General features: G+C 26.9%; 1 protein-coding gene across 6 annotated transcripts in view; it reads left to right on the top strand.

Moving 5' to 3' along the window:
* The window catches only part of LOC145190476 (uncharacterized), a 15,877-nt gene extending 127 nt beyond the window's left edge, over positions 1-15,750 (top strand). The window contains exons 1-23 of one of the 6 annotated variants that reach the window (XM_090089953.1): positions 1-2; positions 1,318-1,410; positions 1,995-2,141; positions 3,072-3,219; positions 3,545-3,623; positions 6,951-7,005; positions 7,428-8,480; positions 8,747-8,794; positions 8,906-8,959; positions 9,188-9,397; positions 9,478-9,543; positions 9,897-9,952; positions 10,119-10,180; positions 10,412-10,542; positions 10,651-10,724; positions 10,944-11,028; positions 11,188-11,266; positions 11,556-11,719; positions 12,251-12,376; positions 12,518-12,565; positions 12,724-12,811; positions 12,961-12,983; positions 13,539-15,750. The exon at positions 1-2 is cut by the window's left edge and continues 127 nt beyond it. In XM_090089953.1, coding sequence (XP_089946079.1) covers positions 1,330-1,410; positions 1,995-2,141; positions 3,072-3,219; positions 3,545-3,623; positions 6,951-7,005; positions 7,428-8,480; positions 8,747-8,794; positions 8,906-8,959; positions 9,188-9,397; positions 9,478-9,543; positions 9,897-9,952; positions 10,119-10,180; positions 10,412-10,542; positions 10,651-10,724; positions 10,944-11,028; positions 11,188-11,266; positions 11,556-11,719; positions 12,251-12,376; positions 12,518-12,565; positions 12,724-12,811; positions 12,961-12,983; positions 13,539-15,401 — 4,740 coding nt within the window. In that variant the 5' untranslated portion in view covers positions 1-2; positions 1,318-1,329 and the 3' untranslated portion in view covers positions 15,402-15,750. Of the gene's footprint in view, positions 3-972; positions 1,118-1,247; positions 1,411-1,994; positions 2,142-3,071; positions 3,220-3,544; positions 3,624-5,742; positions 5,873-6,055; positions 6,080-6,684; positions 6,745-6,950; positions 7,006-7,427; positions 8,481-8,746; positions 8,795-8,905; positions 8,960-9,187; positions 9,398-9,477; positions 9,544-9,896; positions 9,953-10,118; positions 10,181-10,411; positions 10,543-10,650; positions 10,725-10,943; positions 11,029-11,187; positions 11,267-11,555; positions 11,720-12,250; positions 12,377-12,517; positions 12,566-12,723; positions 12,812-12,960; positions 12,984-13,538 lie in introns of those variants that run through there. The other 5 variants (XM_090089952.1, XM_090089951.1, XM_090089955.1 and 2 more) reach the window with 5 other exon arrangements.

Raw genomic sequence — 15,750 nt, 5'->3', positions numbered from 1 at the left:
AAGTAATATTTTTTTAAATGCAGTACATAATTTTATTCTTGTCTGTGTATATATGTGTGTATATTTTATGTATGTATATATGTGTGTGTGTGTGTGTGTGTGTATATATATATATATATATATATATATATATATATATATATATATATATATATATATATAATGTAATATAATGTAATATAATATAATATAATATAATATAATATAATATAATATAATATAATATATACATTCATGTAATAAATACTACATACTATTTAATTAAGTCAATTGAATGTGAAGAATTTTGTTTTTTATTTGATTGTCTCAGTTTTGTGTGAATATTTGATATTTTTAACGTCATATTGGCATTTTATTTCATTGTCATATTGGCATTTAATGCTTTCTTTGTTTAAATTGTCAATGTTCTTTAAAACAGTTTCTGTTTAATTTTTTAAATGTTGTTTATTAAATCTGAGAAAAGGCTGTCTCTTTACCAAGTGTTATATTATTGTTTTGGCAAATCAAAATGTGTTTAGTGAATTCTCTTTGTACAGTTTATTTACATTTAAACTTTAGAAATGCTGTATTTCATATACACATTATAAAGTAAATATATGGTATGTATATATTCCACATACGAGCAATTATGTGTGTGTGTGTGTGTGTGTGTGTGTGTGTGTGTGTGTGTGTGTGTGTGTGTGTGTGTGTGTGTGTGTGTGTGTGTGTGTGTATATATATATATATATATATATATATATATATATATATATATATATTCCATATATGAGCAATTGTGTGTGTGTGTGTGTGTGTGTGTATATATATATATATATATATATATATATATATATATATATATACATACACACACACACACACACACACACACACACACACACACACACACACACGTTGCATGCAAAGTATGCTACATAACTAAAATTTAAAAATTGCTATTTCATCCCAAAGATTAATTAATGGTTAAAATTTATATATTTACTTTATATTTAGAAAACACATTTTTTATGTTGAAATTGAATTGGTTTGAGAAAATTATTGATGAGAAAAAAATTAGTTATCTATATTTCTTGTAGCATATGTATTTAATGACATCTTTTTACACTGGCTTTTTAAGGTGAATTTTTTAGTCAGAAATGTGTTGTGTTGAATTATAAATGTATAATTATATATTTATGTCTATTTTGCATTATTATAATAGAAAAGAATGGAAAAATTTAATTTTTTAAATTTCCTTTTTTTATTTTTTTCTTCACATTTTTCTTAACAGTTGAAATTTAACATGAAAATGGGTTAAGTGTTGTTATTATTTGTTAGTCAACTTTCACAATGACTCTGACTATGTTGGACTGTATGGATATGATGGCTGATTTTAAGCATTTAACATTTCAAGAAAATATACAAAGTGTAGTAAGTTTTTTACTTTGTTAAAGATATTCTTTGTTTAAAATTTTATTTATAACTTACCAACCAAAAAGTGTTTTTAGTTTAAACTGTTGGTATATGTATACATGTATATAAAAGATACATGTATGTATGTATGTATGTATGTATGTATGTATGTATGTATGTATGTATGTATGTATGTATGTATGTATGTATGTATGTATGTATGTATGTATGTATGTATGTATGTATGTATGTATGTATTTGTAAGAAAGTTGTCTTTACACACCAAAATGCAAGGTAAAATTATTACTTATATACAACTTAATAATTTACCTGTTTTTAATCTTTCAACAACTTGTTTTATAAAGTTATTTTTATGATTATTATTTTTTCTATTGTTATTATTGTTATTAGTGTCAATGTTTTTATTTATGTTAATTGTGTTAGTAATGTTATTATTAATAAGATTTATATTCTTATTCTTATTTGTAATGTTATGATAATTATTATTGTTGTTATTATCATTAAAGTAATATAAATCTATGCAAAATTAAATACTTTATATTTTTTATTCACTGCTAAGTGCATACTTTAATTCTATGCAGAATCAAGATTATCTAGCAAGTGAATCATTTGGAGCAAATAAAAAATGGCCTAAAACTTTAACTTTAAGACGTGGAAAAAATGGCTTTGGTTTCTCATTAAGATATTTTGTGGTTGAACCTCCAGTATCCATCAGCCCTACTTCAAAGGTGAATTTATCATTAAACTAGAGAGTATAAACTTTTATTATTATCCATAACTTAGCTTCATTCAGTGACATTCTAAAAACAGATCTAATCAATTGGTTTTATTAAGTTTGATTGTTGCAAAGGTATCAGAAATTTAATTGTTGAAAAAAATACATTTCATGATTGCACAATCAAAGTTAAAAGTATCTGTTACCAGTTAGCAAAACTACAGTTTTACATTTTTAGTAAAATAAACCAGTGAAATTTTGACAAGAAAACTGAAAAAGCTTTTGTTTCATATAAAAAAATAAAAAATAATGATTTACAGTTTCACTTGAAGAATCAAAGAAAGTTCAAATCTGTCATCAACATTTTTTCCCAGCATCCTTCTTGTTGCAACTAAGTTTATTTTTATTTTGAAATGTCTATTTATAAAAAACAGCTTTCAATACTTACTATTAAGAATTTTTTTTGTATATTTTTTGTTTTTGATTGCAGCATTAGACATTTAACTTGCAAAGAGAAAATTGGTGGAAAAAAAATTGGTGAAAAGTGTAAACAAATAAGTTCCTAATTTCTAAACCCTTTTTTTTTGGAATAACTGTGTTCTTAAATTTTTTTAAAAACGTTTTCTTTTAATTGATTTCAGAGTGAAATTAACTGCTCTTCTGGAATATGTAACTGCAATAATTTCCAATCCTATTTTTAGTTTATAAAAGAATTTTTCTAATTATAGCAATACAGTAATTATGACTATGTGGTACTCATGACCTAACCTGGATTAAATAAATAAAGATTAACGCTTGTTTGTATCTATTAAACATGTTATTTATAAATTTAATTTTTTTTTTAATAAAATAATGTGTAAAAAAAAAAACATTTAAAATGGATAAATCTATATTTATCCATTTGAGTTTTACTTTCTATAAACTAAAGTATAATTAAAAATAGGGATTTCATCGCAACAGTTTTTGGCTGGACCAAGGTTTAGGTGAAAATGAAAATTTGTTTTCTTCTACAACTTCTGCTGTTCTTGATATTTTCTTCATTAAAGATGTTGAAAAAGGAAGTGGAGCAGAGAAATTAGGGCTGCAACAAGGTCTTTCATTAATTTTCTTAAGATTTCTTAAATTTTATTTGTTGCTGTTTGTTTATGTATATATAGTTAGATATCACAAGACAATAGGGTAATATAGAATTACAAAAAATAAAATATAATATATCATAGTCGTAATGTGTAATAAGAAATATAATCACAAGTGGTAAAATATGCAGAGTGAGTTGAGTGTTATGTTGTTGCATCATAATTTACAAAAGTTGTATCACATTCATAAAAGTATAACCAAAACAAGCTGGTTGACTTTTTTTTTTTATATTCTGCATTATTTTGTTAGATGGTTGTTTAGTATCATCTTTTTTGTTAGGTGATCGTTTAGTATCAGTAAATGGGGATTTAATTGGTGGTAAATGCTACAAAGATGTTGTACAGTTGATAAAAGACTGGTAAGATCTTATCAATAAAAAAATACCTTTTGTTTTATTTTTTTTCGTTTGAAACTAATACTGTCTGGTCTCTTGCTTAAATTGTGTCATATTTGATATTATCTGTGGAACGATGGTTATAGAATATAAAAGTATTCTTGCTTTTTGTCATATTTGTCTTTTTTCCATGTTAATCTTATTTAAAGGTATTGAAACAAAAAACCTCTATTTCTTTACATTTTTTAAATTTTTTGATAAAATACCAATTTTATTAAAAAACATGTTCTCTTAAGAAGTTTCACACTTCCCCGCAGCCATGATTACTGATTGCATCAGATGTGTTTAAAGTATTCAGAAAACTCAGTGGAGTATTATTTTTTCACTTATAGAATAAAAAGAGAAAGTGCAGAAAGTTTTTAAGTTTTTTTTATCTTTTTTATCTTTTTCTGTGAAATCTTTCATTTGTTCTGATAAGTTTTTTGCAAAAAATTTCTTTGCTATTAAAAGTTGATAACCAATTTGATTATGTCAATTGCATTTTTTTTTTATGTATTAATTATTTACTGAAGTAATTATTTGGACTTAATAATTGAATTTATTAGTTTTGGTTTCACAATTGAAAGCCACAATGGTTTGTGATTTGATCCCTATGATGTTTTATGCTTTGATGCCACGTTTTTGATTGAGCTTGAAGATGTTTCATGTTACACCTTGTCCAGATAGATTTTCTTTATTTTAAAAAAAAAAAAAAAAAAAAAAAAAAATTGTTTAAATTCTTCTTAATCAATTTGATTTTTCTGATATTGCACTTTTGATTTTGAAGGTTTCTTATCTATGAGGTGGAATGGTAAAGGATTGGTAGAAGGCTGGGCAATATAATTCTCTGTTAATAATTTTTATTAATAGAAGGCTTAATGTGCTTAATCTACCAACATTTTTTGTGATTTTATATTTTCTTTAAAGATTTTCTAAGCATCTTTTGTTTAAAAAGATAATAATTTTAATTTAAGAGATAAAAAAAGAAAAAGGTTTAAGTCCTTGCTATCTCCACAAAACTGTGCATATTTTTAAAACAATTCATGATTAACTATATATTAGGTGCTTTGCTATGGCTTTATGTAGATGAATATTTGAGAAATAACGTTCTTCCCACTCACAGTCTTGATTGTAATATTGGAGTCACTTAGCTATAAATGTATTTTAATAGGGATTATTTTTGATTACTAAATTAGACATTCTACCTGGAGATTAGCAGAGAAAAAAAAAAAAACTTTACACTTAAAGATTTTTTAGTATCCTTAGGATTGTTTAGTATTTTTAGCATGAGTGTAATAAAGGGTATAATTGTTAGCATTGTTTCACACCAGTTTGTATATAAAAAAAAAAGATAATTGATAAATTGACAAAACTTACAAGAGGAAAAAAAGAATTATGATGAGAAATTTAAACTTAAAAATGCATTAAAATTTTTTAAAAAGGAAATACTGATTTAAAGGTGTTGATAACTGAAATTAGTTCCAATTATTACTATTGTTGTTGTTGTTATTATTATTATTATTATTATTATTATTATTATTATTATTATTATTATTATTATTATTATTATTATTATTATTATTATTATTATTATTATTATTGTTGTTGTTATTATTATTATTGTTATTACTATTATTAGTATTGTTATTACTATTATTGTTTTTTTTTTGGGGGGGGGGGGAGGGGGAGGGGGAGTTTACACAGAATGAAATTATTTTGATGGAGAAAAAAATAGACATTAAAATAAATTTTATAATTTATTGGTTAACAAATCAGTTATTGGTAATCATCAAGTTTTTTTTTGTTTTTTTGTTTTTTTGTTTTTATGGAGAATATTGACTTTTGAAATTCCTTCTTTGATTAAATTTTACATACTTCTTTTTATATACTTTTTGTTTGTTTTGTTTTGTACTTTTTAATTGTAAGAAAAAAATTATGAGTTTTATTTTCTTCTTTTTTAAACTTAGTTTTTATATATTTAACTTAGACATTTAATTGTTAACTTAATTTTTATAACTTAGTGTTTATTGTTTACTGAAATATTTTGTTTTAATCTGCTTTAAATGCTGGCCATCTTATTAGTATTATCTACTTTCTGCACACCATGTCATCTTGTTGCCTTATCTATCTTCAGCTTGTCATTTCATGGTTTTATGAAGACGTGTGTTCAATCCGATAAAGATTTTCTTTCATCTCTTAAGATCCTTTTTTTTTATATGTGTTGGCCACATGGCGTAAGTTTTTTTAAAGGATTATTTTTTAATTTTTATTTGTAACTTTGTGTTATAAACTGTTCATCTACAAACAGCATTTAGTATTAGAACTGATTAGAAAGATATTCAAGCTTATTTATGCTTTTAATCACTCATTTCCTCTCTGTTCAATTGCTTCTTAATTTGCTTATTGTGATTTCGTATGACTTTCATGATGTAGATGGAAGAGTAAATAGACTTTGTTGTTGTTATTTTTTTGTTGTTGTTGTTGTTGTTGTTGTTTTTTTTTTTGTGTTAGATAATATTCTTAAAAGTATAGAAATATAAATATTTGATAATTTTTTTTTTTGTTAATTTTGTATTAAGATTTTGCTGTTTAATTTTTATTTAAGTTTTTTTTAGTTTTCTTTTGAGAAAAAACAACCCACAAAAAATAACAACCCATAATTCAACAACTGAATCATTTTTCTTGACTTAGAGAGTTGTTTTTTTTAAATTTACCCCAGCAAGTAACAGTCCTTGCATTCTCAAAGTTTGTTTTGAAAAAATAAAAAGATATATAGTTTCCTCTGTGCAAAATGATTACAAAATATAACCAACCACGGTTGGAAATACCTGCAATATTTTTAATTCTTTTTATGGGGTCAGTTCTTCTGTTTTTTTAATTTACTTTTGATATTAATGAAAACATGTCTACTTTTCTTTTTTTTTTGTCATTACAAAAAAATATGATTTTTTTTTTTTTTTTTTTTTTGGCTTAAACAAAAACTTTTTAGGATTAACAAAAGTAAACAGAAGCATACTTAAGAAAACAGGAAGAAAATCTGGCAAATTTTTTGAATGAAAGACTTGGACTGTTGACTTAAGAATCGCATCATTTTTTTTTTCCCCTTGTAAATATATCATTTTGTGTTAAAGTTTTTTCTTTAATGTAAAAAATGCTAATTGATTTCTTTTTGAATGGTTCTTTTGGCGACTTATTTGTTTTGTTTTTTTTTTTTTTTTTTACTTCATAGAGCATTATTTGTCATGATTTATGTATTACTTATTATTATTACTTTATGTATGGTTAAAAAAAAGTTCTTATTTCTTATTTTAGTGATGGAGAACTAAAAATTGGAGTTATTCCTCATGGTCAGGATATTCTCTATACAGTAATTTTGTTTCTTTATTTCTCTGTTTTTTTTTTTAAAAAAATTTAATGTCTATATTTATCAATTTCTTCAAAAAATGTTTTTGCTAAAAAAATTATAGAAATTAAAATAAGAGAAAAATTTGTTACTTTTAAGATATGTATTTTAATTATCTTTTCACCCATTTAAGCCAATATTTTAAAATATTGATTAACATTATGTATAGTATTATGTATTGATTAACATTATATATAGTATTTTTTTTTAAACATCAAACCAATATCCATTGATTTGTAGCTTTTTTTTTTGTCACTTGAATTATTTCAATCATTATTTACATCCTAAAGTATTTCAACTCATTAATGAAGACATAAAGTTAATTTTGAAATATAGTTTAAAGATGTTTGTGATTATTAAAGCTGTAATTGATTTTATTTTTATAGATTTATCAAGAGTTTGACAGCGAAGAATATTCTTCCGAAAGCAAAAATCAAAGAGCAGTAAGAATGTCTCAACCTAGCGTCAACAAATGGGCTGCACCTATACAACCAAGAAAAAGTGCAAACATGGAAAACAGACAGAACAGTTTTATGGAAGAAAAAAAATATGATCCCTGTGTTTCCTTTGTAGCTGGAACTCCAATCTTAAATCAAGAATCTCGTTCTAGCAGGTCTAGTTCCATTGGTTCTTCAGGAATGCACACACCTTTGAGAAAGTCAGATTCTCTTCCTTTAACACAGAGTTCCAATAGCTCTGAACTGGGAAATTATTCTCCTACATTTGAAGGTTATCTCCCTTTATCAATTGGTCAGCCTCGTAACAATGAAAACTTGAAAGATGTAGATTTAGGTTTAGGAGTCCCTCCACAAACTTTAAATAAAGCTTTAAGACGTGAAGTCTATAAAAAATCATACGGGATGCGGTTGGCACCAAAAATGATTTCAGGGGTATCAAAGCCTGGTGCTGTAAGTAATATTAAAGAGTTATTTTCTTCTGGTAGGAATTCTGTAAATCTAGGAAGGAGAAACTCAGCTACCAGTGTCTTAAGGGAAGACTTTCAACAAGAAGATAGTTTGGGGTTCAATTTTAGTTCAGAAGATTTTAAAAGAGTAGACTCAATTGGTGATACAAAACAACAAGTCTCAGATGTGGCAGAAAGAGAGTCCTCATCTGTTCGACTTTCAACTAAAAACTATCAGGCTACACTCATAGAAAGTTCAGATTCTGGTTTTAAACAAACTGACACTGTAGTTTTGGGGGAAGAAAATATCATTATCATAAAACCAAAAATCGAAGAAGCTCCTCATAGAAAACGCTCACTTTTGTCAGGTACAAGAAAACCTTCAAATTCTTCAGTTGAGAACACCGATGATGATGACTCAGATGTTCCTTCTGAGAATGAACATGAGTTAAACAATTGGGAAGATAGAAGAACATCATATTTGCAATTGAAAGATACCAAAAATAGAATTGATCCTGATGATGAAAACAGTGATGTAAGTGATTTTGATAAACTAATTTCTAGAGTGTATAGACATCTATCAATTGAATGGATTTTGATTATTATTATTATTGTTATTATTATTATTGTTATTATTATTATTATTATTATTATTATTATTATTATTATTATTATTATTATTATTATTATTATTATTATTATTATTATTATTATTATTATTATTATTATTATCATTATCATTATTGTTGTTGTTTTTACTATTATTATCATCATCATCATTATCATTATTATTATTCACAGAAAGATCAAGATCATTCACATAAACCTCCTGATGATGAACCAAGTTTGGTATGAATTGTTTGATTTTAAATATAATTTGGTGAAGTTATTTTAACTGTTGTTGAATTTGTTGTTGAAAACTGTTGTTGGTCAAATTTATATTTTTTTTATATCATCAAGGTTATTAAAGAAGGTCCACTTAATAGAAAGCTGGAAAAGTCTCTTGACAAAAAGGTTAAGATTTTTTTGTGGAAAATAATTTTAGTGGAAAAACCCAGTTAAGAGATTGATTTACTAAATTTTACAACTAAAATGTTAATCTACATTCAAACGTCTTAAATAATTTGTAAATAATAAATAAAACATCTAAAAGATTTTTGAAGTTATACAATCCTTAATGAATCAATATTCTAAAACCCTAAAGTTCTTAGTTCTAAAAACAAACTAATTATCTATTTTTAGAAAGCTAGTGCTCGAACATGGAAGCCTGTGTATGCTGTTTTAAAAGGTCATCGTTTGTTTTGCTACAAAGCACAAGGTTGTGATGCTGATGATGATATTATTCAACCGATTCCCCTTAGAAGTTCTATTATAGAAATTGCTAGTGATTATGTAAAAAGAAGACATGTTATAAGGATGGTTACCTCGCATGGCAATGAATATCTGTTTCAGGTAATACTTTTTTTTACAATAATAGTAGATTTGACCGAGACTAAGATTTCATTTACTAATAATAAATATCTAAAGTTTAGGCCGAAGATACTGCTGCAATGATGAGTTGGGTCCTTGCATTGCGAGATGCTAACCCAGATAAAGAAGTAGGTAGACTTAAAATAGAAAATAATACAAAATCATAAAAAAGAAAAGTTTATCATGTAATATTCACTGTAAAAATATCACATAAGGCATCGTATAAGATATCATAAATTATTTTGTAAGATATTGTGTATTCTCTGTTAATATATCACATAGTATTCACTTTAGATATATCATTTAATATTACATATGATATATTTTGTAAATACATCATGTAATGTGTCATGCAACATTAATATTTACTGTATATATATATCATGCATTATTAATCGTAAACAGCACTTTTGTAAATTTTAGCTGAAAATTGTTTTTACAGTCAGTTTTTACTTGATTTTTTTATTGTTATTATTATTAGAGTTTGCTCAAATCAACTGCTTCAATCAAAAAAGATAAAAAGATTGAACATGATCAGTGAGGATCATCTTATTATTTACCTTGTTTTATTTGTAATTTAATTTTGGATGGGGATCACAATTAGTAATTGTGTGCAATAATTCAGTATTATTTGGCAAATAAATGACTGCTTTTTAGGTTCAATTTGTAACAAATACAAAAATTAATTGCAATACTGTTCTAGAGTGTCTCCACCTACTACTAAGGTTGTTGGCAAGGAGAAGAAAGTTTTATCCATAAAAAAGTGTGAGTCGTTTATTTATTTTTAATCAAATTTAATAGAAATTATTGAAATGCAAAATTTTTTTTTTATAAAAGAACTTTGTATTAGTTTTTCATTTGCAAACATCAACACTGTACATATAGGGAAAATATAACTGCTTTTATTCTTCAAATTTAAGTTTTATGTTAATTTCAAACATTCTTTAGAATTTTTCTCTTTTGAAACTAAAAAAATTAGACATTCTTTTTTCATAGCGCATTTCGGCCTTCGCAGTAGAAGAAGTCGAAGCTCTGATCCACCTCTTTTGGTTCATCCCAAGGCTTCAGAGGGTCCCAAAACATTTGGAATACCCATTCATGCATGCCCTGCTGCAAAAAATGTTAAGGTATGTACCATGCCATCCTAATTTAATGACTTTTAGGATCAGCTTATTTCAAATTTGTTATAAGCCATATGAAATTTGAAGTACTGGAACTAAATTTCTTTTGTCCAGAATGTTCCCCTGATAGTTGAACATTGTTGTAATGTCATCGGAGATAGAGGGAAAGAGATCATAGGAATATACAGGTTCTTTTAACATTTGCTTATTTTTCTTTTTTAACACATTAAAATCGAGAATGGCGAAGTTTACAGTTGTGTTAGAAACAAGATTTACATCAAATAACATGGCTTTTTTTTTTATTATTATTTTAAATACTCTTTTTTTATAGTTCTTAAATAAGTCTTTAACTTGAAAATTTTATTTTTTACATTTTATAATTTTTTTAAGTTAACTTTTGATTTTAGAGTTCCTGGGAATACAAGCAATATTCAATTGCTAAAAAGAGAGCTTGATGAGAAAGACCCAAGAGATATCAATTGGGATGAAGAAGTATCACATTTTTAAGAAATCTTTTGTTGAATATCATTAAGAAATAATCATAATGCCGCTAAACTATACCCAAATAAATTTTTATCTCAGTTATATTAAAAATAAAGAACCAAGGGAATATCCTGGAGTTGATTTTGAAATAAGCGATATTTTCTTTAGAAATGGTATGAGCTAAACAACATCGGAAGTTTACTAAAGTCATTTTTACGTGAGCTCCCTGAACCCATCATTCATAACAGTAAGTTTATAAATTTTAGTTTTTTAGTTGCCGTTTTTTTGTTTGTTTGTCTTTCATCAATATTTTTTAAATAATTCATAAAAATAATTAAGCAATAAATAGTTAATTATAAGAAATAACTAATAAAAGGTGTTGCTTAATTAAAGTTCTTAATAAAATTCTTTTTTTTTAGAATTAATGTTAATTCTGTATTTATTAATTGTTAACTTAAATTGCGTATAAACACAAGTATTACTTAACTCAATGACTAATGAGACTTAGTCTAAAGAGTAAAATTTATTTGTTGTAGATGTTTACTCTACTCTCCTGGAATCCAATCATTTAGCTGATCAAGCCAAGCGAATGGAAACAATTAAAAGCGTAATCAAGTCATTGCCAGAATATCATTTTTGCACACTGAAGTTCCTAATAAACCATTTAAGGGTGATTGCAGATAACAGTGATAAAAATAAGGTATCTAAAAACAATTAATTAGTTCAAGTTATTACAAATTTATACAAATTTATTTGAGTTGTATTTTTTGCAATGAAAATACAACTTCATAATTTCTACTATCCAACTCAAAATGAAAAATATCTGGTGCACGCTTTGATTTAGTAGCAAGCCTTACAGGTGCTAAATATGTTATCAAAATTATTCTTTGGGAAATAATGAAGTGCTATCTCAATTATCTTTTAAAATCAGACATTTAATAGAGTATACAGTGTCTTTCAAAAGTATAACGTCAGTTAAGTTTTTTTTACCGGCTATTTAATTATCTCTTAATCAATTTTTTGAATGATGTGTTAAAGTATTATAAGATAAAAATTTTAAGTTTAAATTTTAAATATTAAGTATTATAAGATAAAAAAACTTTTTTGTTTTTTGTTTTTTGGAAAAGTTTAAACAGACATTAAAAGAATAATATTACCAGTTTTAGATTTAAACGAAGTTGTTGTTGATCTAAAAATTTTTTTTTTTTAATATTTTTTTTTATCATTGTAGATGGAACCTAAAAATTTGGCTATTGTTTTTGGACCCACAATTGTCAGAACAAATGAAGGGGATCTTGCTTCAATGGTGAAAGATATGTCTGACCAATGTAAAATCATTGAAACCCTCATTTTAAATGTAATGATTTTTTTTTTTTTTTTTTTTTTTACTTCCTTATGAATTTTATAATTTTCTTACTTCATGAGTTTTTTTTTTTGAATTTTTATTTCTAATAATTATTATTTAACAGTTTGTTGATTTTTTATTTCATTTTATCAGTCTGATTGGATGTTTAGTGAAGGGGATGAACCACCTCCTGAGAGGGAAGTAAGTTTAATTTGCCATTCAATCCCCCCCCCCCCCCCATGGTTTTTTAAAAAAAAGCATGCATTTTTTATATTAGTATTTTTTTTTTATCTACCGGTAAAATGGATTTTCTTTGTGAAAATTGCATTTTTTTAAATTTGTTTCGAATTTATTTGTAGAACAGTACTGCTGAAATTATAAGTCTTAACACTTCAAAGGGGATGATGGAATGTTTGGCTATGCAAAGTGCTTCAAATGTAGAGCATGGTAAGTCACTTGAAATGATGCTTTATGAGTAATATTGCTTTTCAGGTTGTTAACGTTACTAAGAGAAAGTGTAAAGTTGTAATAAGGAAAGTTACATTTTAATGAAAAATTTTATGAATTGCATTTACCCTTTTTGTTGATTTTTTTAGAACCAGAACCTTCAGGAAAAAAGGTGATTTATCTCGATTTTCTTTTTTAGTTTTCATTATTTAATCTTTAGGTTTATTTCTTTGTAAAAGTTCCCCGCCGTAAAATAATGAAGATGTAAACAATTTGTTACTTTCCAAAAAAAATTAAAAAATTTCCAGAAAAAGTTTTGTAATTTTCTGGAAATTTTCAATATTTTTTGGTTTCCGTATAATTTTATGACTTGTGAGAATGTTTTAATTTAATGACTTGTGAGAGTGTTATAATTTTATGATTTGTGAGAATGTTTTAATTTAATGACTTGTGAGAATGTTATAATTTTATGATTTGTGAGAATGTTTTAATTTAATGACTTGTGAGAATGTTATAATTTTATGATTTGTGAGAATGTTTTAATTTAATGACTTGTGAGAGTGTTATAATTTTATGATTTGTGAGAATGTTTTAATTTAATGACTTGTGAGAATGTTATAATTTTATGATTTGTGAGAATGTTTTAATTTAATGACTTGTGAGAATGTTATAGTTTTATGACTTGTGAGAATGTTATAATTTTATGACTTGTGTTTTAATTTTGCAGAACAAGAAGTTTCAGTCATTGAAATCAAATTTTTCAATGAAGTTGCGCAACACTGCTAATAAAGTGACCTCTCCTAAAATGGAAAAGAAGATTTCAAGAGTTGAACCGCCGCCGGATTGGCACAAAGTTGAAGCTGACAGTGACAGTGAAACGTCGGGATTTAGCGAAACACAGTCTCCGTCGATGCCTGTTAAAAATGAGAATGTGGATGGATTAGAAAAGTTTAAGAGTGTTGAAATACGTCACATGGCACCGGCGTCTGAAGCAATTTTAATTAATTCGATTTCATCGACGTCAAAAAATGTTGGTAATTTCCTACAGCACTCTAATGTTTCTATGCGTTTCGATCGGAATAAATTTTCACCTGAATCAAATTACTTTATGAATACAGATTTACTTATCAAAAAAAGCAATCAAACTTCGAATATCAGCGCTTCAAAGCAGGACGATGAGGATAGTGGAATTACTAGTCCTCAAAGACTTGACAGTGACGATAATAATAGCATTACGAGCGAAAGCAGTTGCGGTCTTAAGGAATTTTATGATTCCCAAAGTCCTGTCACTGGTCGTCGTCTTCAAGTTTCCATACCAACTATGCAGAGGACGTTTTCTATAAGTGGTAGTAGTGCGGACGAACTTTCACCTAAGCCTGTCAAAAATATTCAAAGCCCATCATTTCCTTTAGAATCAGAAGAAAAGAAAGAATCTGAAGGGGAAAATAAAGTTAAAAACGAATGTGCGTTATCGAGAAATGAGAAACGCGGTGATATACGTCGGGGAAGAAAACCTTGCGATGCGAAGAGAGAACTTTATTCTATTTTGCCTGGTGATGGGAATAATTACGAAGAAAAAATGCGAGCATTGCTTGATAAGAATTACGACGGTGTCATGAAGGGTCAAGCGCAACTAGAAATGAATAATTGTCGAAAACCTCCTCGTTTGATAAGCCCTTCCCCTTCTGACCAAAGTAGGTTTGCTCCGAATGGTTCAGAAAAACAAGTAAGCTTTTCTTTAAACAATCCTAAAGAAATAAAGTTACCCTCAGATGATTATAAAGTAGCGACGTTGTCATCAGATGATTCAAAACAAACTCAATTATCTTCAAACGATTTAAAACAAACAAATTTATTAACAGATGACACAAAAGTAAATTTTTTCTTTTCTGCTAACCAAGATGCAACGCGCCGTCAGCCGACGGACAAAGTTTCGGCTCTTAACATTATTACAAACGCGATCGACATGAAGCAACGTTCAAGTACCACTAGTAACTCGTTGTTAAGTCCTGCAATCGTACGAAAAGTGTCACTCCTCCCTATGCAATCCTATAATCCTCAACTCGTCGCTCGTGTTGACGAGTTCAAACATAAAAGAGAAATCCTTGACAAAAAAGTGGAATCTTTATTAGCATCTGCATCAGAGATAAATACTTCAAAAACTCAAGCATCGTTAAACTCCAACTTCTCGAACGGCAGATCCCAGATTCTTTCCTCTCGACCAATTGATATAAAACCCGAACCAAAATGGAGCAAACCTTTTACCAACTCTAATGGAAGTTCTCCAGCAAATATATCTCTATCTCCTAATAAGTCTCAAAAATTAGGTGATCACCTTATACAAGTTGCTGAGTTATTAAATGACTCTAAAAATGGCTACAGCGAAAGATATTCTAACCGGCTGCGCGGAGATAGTGATTCTAAAAACGATACTCGTCACAGTAATAGCGTTGAAAAGCAGCCTTTCGATCAGTTGCGCGATCGCACATTTACCAAATGTTCTACGCGCGAGTATGTTGAAGAAAGAAATTCGCCGCTTCTTGATTTTACTTATAGTAACTTAAATTATAGCAAGCTCTACCCGAGTTGATTGCGCGTGTTTTGCGCGTTAGTAAATATTTAAGTTGTGTTCAAAATCTCTTTTTTTTAAAAAAAATTTCACTTCCTTTGCGTTGAACTCAAATGTCTTTTAGTTGAATAAAACCATCCTACTGATGCATCATTACAAAATCTAAGCCTGATGCCTCGTTTTAACTCTTTTGCCTCGTTTGATGAGACCTTGTGACGTTGCGAAAGATCTATGTTCAACGGTTTTTATCCTGCTTTTCTTTTTCTCAAGAGAATATTGTATTATACATATATTTTTTTTTTACTATAATTTTCTATTGGAGTTTAATAAATTGTAAATAATCTTTAAAAAGAACTAAAACTTTTCGTAA

The sequence above is a fragment of the Hydra viridissima genome, unplaced genomic scaffold (assembly GCF_058129835.1).
Source record: "Hydra viridissima isolate aposymbiotic clone 2 unplaced genomic scaffold, HvirCarnegie_v1 scaffold_6, whole genome shotgun sequence".
Classification (NCBI taxonomy): Eukaryota; Metazoa; Cnidaria; class Hydrozoa; order Anthoathecata; family Hydridae; genus Hydra; species Hydra viridissima.
Note: the sequence above shows the minus strand (reverse complement) of the source record. Positions and strands in the feature narration are given on the sequence as shown.